The sequence below is a fragment of the Brassica napus genome, chromosome C2 (genome assembly GCF_020379485.1).
Source record: "Brassica napus cultivar Da-Ae chromosome C2, Da-Ae, whole genome shotgun sequence".
In the NCBI taxonomy this organism is placed as follows: Eukaryota; Viridiplantae; Streptophyta; class Magnoliopsida; order Brassicales; family Brassicaceae; genus Brassica; species Brassica napus.
The window spans coordinates 21,654,222-21,661,687 of NC_063445.1; the positions used below are offsets into that span (position 1 = coordinate 21,654,222).

Below are 7,466 nucleotides of genomic sequence, written 5' to 3' on the forward strand. Positions count from 1 at the left end.
GTATCATAAACCCAAGCAATATCTAAGTGAAAAAAATTGATTGCATTTCATGTGAAAATCAATCAATTATTCGAAACATCATCAATTTGGTTTTTACAAATTTCAGATTATCAAGATCATTACAAAGATGACTTAATAGTCAATCTTGTACGTTACAACATGTGCAGTTGATGTTCAACTCAACCTCTGTCATACTCTTTTTTTTGGGTAAAATGTCAATTTTATACTAGTTTTAATTTTTTGGTAAAATGACAGCAATTACAGAGAAAACAAAAAAATCAGAATAGCTAAAATCTAAAACTAAGATTAAATAACAACAGAAACCAAAAAATGGTCACAGTCAACAAGACACATCTAAGCAACTAGAAGATCCAACATGTAGAAACACCGATTTCAAACCCTAAAGCTCGGACATTTGTGTTGTTAACACAGATTCTAAGATCTTGAGTCCTCATCGTCGTTGCCACGAGCCACGAGCATCACCACCTAAGGCCGCCCTCAAAACCTCAAACGCGGGTAGCATTTACAGCTTCTTCGAAGACTAACACAAAAACGAGACAACTTCAAACAACAAGATACAGCTAGCGGCACATGAGCTTCTACGGGCAGTCAGAGAAGTTCGCCTCCGACCACATCCTCAAGCTAAACTAGCCTTGAGAATCATCTCCCACAGATGCAACAAAGTCGCCAAAGCCAAATCGCCGCCTCTATTCTACACTCTCACCACCAGCGCTTCAACGGAACAAATCAAAGCCGAAGATGAACCACTTTAGGACCTGTGAAACTAAGCCAAAAGAACACATACAGCGCAAGAAACGGAGGAGCCACACCGTAACCTACAGATTAACCGGGAGTAACTGGCAAAAAATAAAGATTAACTAAAAAAAATTAACTGTTCACTAAACTGTCGTGGCGCTTCGTTACCCCACATAATCCTTTTTTACTTTACCATACCTTTCTCTGTAAACTAAACACTATTCTTCTCTTTCATCACCACCCGAAATTCACGTTGTGTGTTGCCAGACTTTAAACTGCTCGTCACCGCGATATTACTTCACGCACCGACGAATCGGAACCCGGAAGGCATTCTACAGTTCTTATTCCGTCAAGATCGCATCCGGTACTCCCGTGAGTTCGATTTTACTTTTCTATTTTGTCGAAATTTCCAGTTACTCCGACCGGAATTGAGTCTTGTTCTCCGTTTCTTTGTTCTTTTCAACAATACGAGAGCTTTAATTGTCTATCTCTCCTATGTAGTGTATCGATTTACTGGTCTTTGCACGTGGTAGTAAATTCCAGATAGAAACAAAAATCGATTCCGTGCCTTTGTTTGGAAGATTGTAACTGTGATTACTGCGTGGTCGCTTTCGGTTTTCTGTTTATTTGGTTTTCACCCGTCATTATCTGTACACGAAAATAGGATTTTGAATATAAAGTGGTTTAATTGTTCACTCTGGGACTTAGGATATTTCATAAAACTGACCATACTAGACCATTTTCGTATTTTCAATTGCAATATAGTATGTGAATAACATAGTAATGTCGTTTGCTATTCCATTTATTGTGAATCTCTTTTTTTATGTGTGGTATTGTTTTCATTCTATAGAGTTTGTTATTGCCATCTCGGTAAGGAGAGATATTTAGTATCAGATAGCAACGGAAATCGGTTACATCAATACTAGATAGAGGATTATGAAACCCATTTCACTGTCTATCGTTTTCATTTTTTTGGTTTCTTTGTTTTGATCCGTAATTTTCTGTACAATATATGACTATATTGAATTGTAATTGATTTTTGTTAAGTTTGCAAACTCTTCTACTTCATATTTCTGCACATACTATACCATTTCACTAGCTGGAATCGCATTCTATATGTATATAGAATAGTAGTGTACGTAGCTACTGTATTTACTGTCTCCGTTAGTCTTACGGGTTGTATTGTTTTCATGCTTGGCAGTGACAAAATGGACAAATTAGGTCTTCCTCTGAGAATGTTTGAGGCGGGTTCAGAACCATCAGGGCGGAAACGGGTTAATAACTACTTCAACCTACGGTGGATTGACATCATAAAGAGTGCACTAGAGGAAGAAGACTTGGAAATGTTGAATGAGTCGCAGTTCCGGAGAGTTTTGCAGATGGGTTCGCATACTTTTTCAGTAATGTTCCTCCATTACTGCCTCTCACGTCAGTTGCTAACTGCAAAGGAGTATGAACTTTGGTGGATCTTCGTTGGAAAGCCGATACGCTATGCCATACAAGACTTTGCTCTGGTCACCGGACTGAACTGTGGCGACGGCGTTGGGTTAACTGGAGAAGCCGCCGAGAAAGGTATTGGGCGAGGGAAGGCATCCGGTAAAGGCAAATCATCTATGTCAATATGGGATGATTTATTTCGTGGGGAGGAGAAGCCCACACCTGGATGGATCATGGAGCGGCTTGTGAAGGGTAAAAAATACAAGGATCGGTTAACCCGTTTGCGGCTTTCGTTGTTGGTATTGGTGGAAGGGATTCTGTGTCCAACTTGTGGGACAACAAAAATCAGACCCGAAATAGTGAGCATGCTTGGTGATCTTGACGCTTTCATGAAGTATCCATGGGGCAGGGAGTCATTTATACTGACTGTTAGAAGTACAAAAGCAAGATCTGCTGTTAATTATGTGAAGGATACAATGGCCATTCAAGGATTTACCCATGCGATGGTATTGGTTACTGTGACTGCATGTCCTTCTATCATTATTAAGACTGGCGGTGCGGATCCTCTAGCAGATTCCACCCTGTCGAGCGAAGAAATTATCAGCAGGGTTGTTGATAGAAAGGTGGTGGTCAACATTGTCTCGGCCAAGACGGTTGATCAACTGGGACAGGTTAGTCAATATTTTTGACTATCTCATATATATGTCATTCCATATGTCAATTAAAATCATACTATTTCCTTTCCATGTACCTATACTTGATTTTATTTGACCATACTGTGACTACTTACTTTCTCTACCGTATATTTGTGTCGCAGGCATATGTACGGTCTTTGATTAGCACAGATGAAGAGGGTGAGGATCTTTATCGTGGGTTGGGAGATAAGGAAGATACGAGTGTTGATACCATGGTTGCTTTGATTGACGATGATTACCCATTTGAGCATAATACTTGGTCAGGTGGTGTGAAAGCGGATGAGGTTAAACTGAAGAAGGGTCATGCACAAACTTCGGAGTCAAGTGATGAAAATGTTCCCGAGCCGGTTGAAAAGGATAACGCTCATCATGGTGGCGTAGAGAGTGGTGGTTACCCTGGAGATCCGAGAGGGAAATCGTCAGCTAACCCCTCGGGTGCCCCGCATGGTGGTGAGAGTTTCCATTTTGATGTCCAAACATTACTTAGGCGTGCAGCTGACGCATACGAGGAGAAGGTTATTGCAATGTATGAGGGCTATATTCTGAGTTTGAAGGGCCATTTTAATTCTGAAGTGGGAGGCCTTCGAACCGACTTACAAGCAGCTACATCCGCGATTGCCCATTTGGAAAGTAAGGTCACAGGGGAGTTTGATAAGATCAATCAGTTACTGAAGTCTCGGCTTAGAGGTGCGGATATGGGACCAACGTATGGGTTCAGTCCTGAGAGACATTCGTCACCATTCCCAGGTCAGAATGATGATTTCAACAATTCAGAGGTTAATCCCGATCGACCCACTACACATACTGGTGCTCCTGATGGTATGGGTACCCATACAAAGTTCGTTGTAAGTCTCAATACAATGAAATTATTCTTATATAGTATGCCATTCCATAAGCTCACCAGACTATTCCATTTCTTTTTCCTTGTTTGTATTATTCTCCAGTCAACACAGCGAGATGGAGAGGATGTTGCAGGAACAGGGACCGCCTCGGTTGGTTTGGGTCAGAATCTGGATGAAGGAGAAAGGGGTGGAGGACTATCTCCGGGTAAACAGACCGACTCAACTGATGGAGTCGAATTTAGAGCTGAGACAGGGGGTGAGCATAGGGGAGATGCTCACATTGGACATGACCCCATAAACATGGAGGTTTGTCCTTTAAATTATGTTGTGTTTTATACCATTCTATGCAGTTTATGCAATTAGATCCTTTTCATATTGATATTGGTCACTGACATTTCCATACTATTTTAATTTAGAATCCCTCGCCTTCGGTAAACGTCGCATCCCCTGACAATGCTGATGCCGCCAATCCTCCATCTCGTGTTGATGTGGTAAGAGTGAGTAGAAACGTGATAAGCAGTCAAAATGTCGGCTTTGTCTTAATATTATAATAATGTATATTGGCTCATTAAATTGACAAATGTGGTTAATCTATCTAGGACCAAGTGAATGTATCATCGGAATGCCGCATTGATGACCCATTGTCTGGCGTTGTTAATAAAATTCTATCAGAAGCCGGCGTTGATAAAGTAAGTTGTCTATACTATATTGCATACATAAATCTATATATCTACTCTATTTTGCAATTAATTCCTTTCTATTTGCTTTGCATTGCCAGGATCCACTCCGACCCTCTACTGGCTCTGGAACTGATGTACCTCAGACATCAGCAGATGTCATTCCGGAGAAACTGGGTCTTGATGGTGTGCATGACGATCGCGGTGAGGCTGCTGTTGGGAAGAAGGGTGAGGATGTGGATGAAGATGATGTTACAATTACTAAAGTTCAGGTATAATGCTTTAGCATCTTTCCCGCTCGTATGTTAAGTTTGTTTGCAGATTTGATAACTTTATGTTAATAGGTTGGACGAGGGAACACTGATGCAGCCGGTGGTCAAGCAGATGGTGGCAGACGTTTCAGTAGACGTACGCATACAAGTACCAAACGCTACACTCCTCCTACACCCACCGTCCGTAAGAAAGAGGGAAACAAGAAAGTGCCACGTCAAATGGATGATAATGTTCCACCTCTTAAACGGGTTAAAAAGGTGTCGGTTGAGCCAAGTAACCCAAAGCCTCGCCTCAAGAAAAACCCACATTTATAGGTGGCTTCTCCCCATTTACTCCTCCAACCCCAGCTGAAAGAGAGGCATTTTTGAAGATAATGGCAGAGGAAAAGTAAGTGGAAAACATTTCATGATTGCTATTCCATTTGAAAACTATATATTCCATATGATATAGTATTGTATATTTATGAAATAAACACCTAACTGTGTTAGCACTTTCCTTCAGATCAAATGCACCATCCCTCGGGTCAGTCATTTCCATTGCTTCTTTGGATGATGTGTTCAATTGTACCGGTGTTTGTTCGTATAAGGTACGTTATAACCCTTACTGCTTCGCATAAATGTTGTCTATATGTTTTCGTTCTTATTTATGTGTATATTGTAGGCTGTGGATCGTGTTATAGGTTGGATAAGAAAGAGGCGTGACAGCAATCCATCTTCAAAATTTGACTTCATCCCTCCAACTTTTTTTATGGATCTAATCCGCAGTTATCCTGCTTTAGAAGCCATGCAAGATAAGGCCGCCTTCACTTTTCCGATGTCTCTGCGCAGTCAGTTCATGCACCGGCCACAGTGGTTTACGCAAGTAGATTTTCTCTACACTCTGATTCTGGTTAAAGACAGACACTGGGTTGGCATGATAGTAGATTTAGCTATGTGGGCCATCTATGTGGTGGACGCGAACCAGACATGTCCTCCTATTTCTGTGGTGAAAGATGTCGTCAACCCGATATCGATTATGATGCCTCACATGATATCGAGGTTCTGTCTAACTTCCCGACCTCGTGTGTTGAATTACCTTCCGTTCCCCATATCTCGCATAGATATACCAGTTCTACTTGAACATCCAGGTATTGGCCGCCTCTCTATAAAATTTTTGTTTATCAAGCTCTAGTCTATACCATATGTATAAGCTACTATACTTTATGGGGTAGCCAGTATAGAATTCCACACTAAATTTTTAATAATCCTTTTCCTGTTCTTAGGGTACGCCGCGGTGGTGGCACTGATTCTGTTAGAGATCGCTGCGTTGGGGAATCCTTTGATTGATCTGTCTCTAACTGAAGAGGAGGTTCGTGTTGCAGCGGAGAACTATGTGATATCTACGCTGGGTATGTTTAAGATGGTCCCCACTAATTCTGCAGTTTAGCCGTTTTCAGAACTGTACTACTTTATGTTGCAATAACAGTTTGATGTTATCCACATTGTGTTACGGAATTTCCTTTCTCCTACCTGTTTATGTTTATCTCTGTGATACTTTGTTTCTTCAGAATAACAAACTATGGTTTCTTATGGTTAATTTATGATGTCCTCAGTTACATGTTTCTTTATTCCATGCAAAAAAAATAGTATATTTTTAAGCAGTTAGTGTTTACCGTTTAGAGTACTGATTGACAACATGTGTAACGAAGGTTATCATAAGTCAGTCTATCTTGAGTCATACCCAAGTTTATGTTCATCTCGAAAATCTTATATAAATACTACACATTCCATCTATATTCCATACTATTTAAATTATCTTCAGAAAATAACTATTCTATATATGACGATTGATATTATCACGTTATACGGGGTAATGGTAATGGGTATAGGGTTAAGGAGTGGGGGAGGGTTTGGGTTTAGTTTTCCCTACGGGTTAGTTTGGGGGGGGGGGGTTTAGTTTTCAATAAGCGTGGGGGTGTTGATGTTTAGGTTTTGTATTATTAAAAGGGGTTATTGTATTGGATTTAGGGTTTAGGGGGTTGGGGTGGGGGTTTGGGTTTAGTTTTCCCTACGGGTTGGTTTGTTGTGCTTTGGTGGAAATGTTAACGTGTGTAAAGGTATTGGGTTTAGTTTTGATGAAGGGTTGTTTGGGGTGTTGGGGTTGGATGTTGGGTTTATGTGTCTTTTTATGGGGTGTTTTGCAATTTTTTTTAAACGGTATAGAGTTTCTTTTGTAAGGGTTATTGGTTTGTATGCGAATTTCAGTTTTAACTATATTAACTTTTAATATAGTATAGTGTTAAACAATAATGGTATAGTGCTTCATCTATTTGGGTTACTTCTAAAATGTGTATTTTGTTTAGGGTTAATGTTGGGGGGAGGGGGGTTTGGGTTTAGTTTTCCGTAAGGGTGGAGATGTTGTATGCAAATTTCATCTATAACCATATTAACTTTAATATGGTTATGTGTTGAAAAATGGTATAGTACGTCATCTTTTTGAGTTACTTTTGACTATGTATTTTGAGTTACTTTTGACTATGTTATCCACATTGTGTTACGGAATTTCCTTTCTCCTACCTGTTTATGTTTATCTCTGTGATACTTTGTTTCTTCAGAATAACAAACTATGGTTTCTTATGGTTAATTTATGATGTCCTCAGTTACATGTTTCTTTATTCCATGCAAAAAAAATAGTATATTTTTAAGCAGTTAGTGTTTACCGTTTAGAGTACTGATTGACAACATGTGTAACGAGGTTATCATAAGTCAGTCTATCTTGAGTCATACCCAAGTTTATGTTCATCTCGA

The 7,466-nt window shown here is 40.0% G+C and overlaps 1 protein-coding gene across 1 annotated transcript; it reads left to right on the top strand.

Annotated features, from left to right (window-relative positions):
* Positions 1–1,964: 1,964 nt before the first annotated feature.
* On the top strand, positions 1,965–4,994 carry LOC106359382. Its single transcript, XM_013799095.1, has 7 exons — positions 1,965–2,864; positions 3,011–3,733; positions 3,833–4,036; positions 4,147–4,221; positions 4,330–4,419; positions 4,509–4,679; positions 4,752–4,994. Exons 1-7 carry the CDS (start codon positions 1,965–1,967, stop codon positions 4,992–4,994), a joined length of 2,406 nt encoding a protein of 801 aa, XP_013654549.1.
* The last annotated feature ends 2,472 nt before the right edge of the window (positions 4,995–7,466 follow it).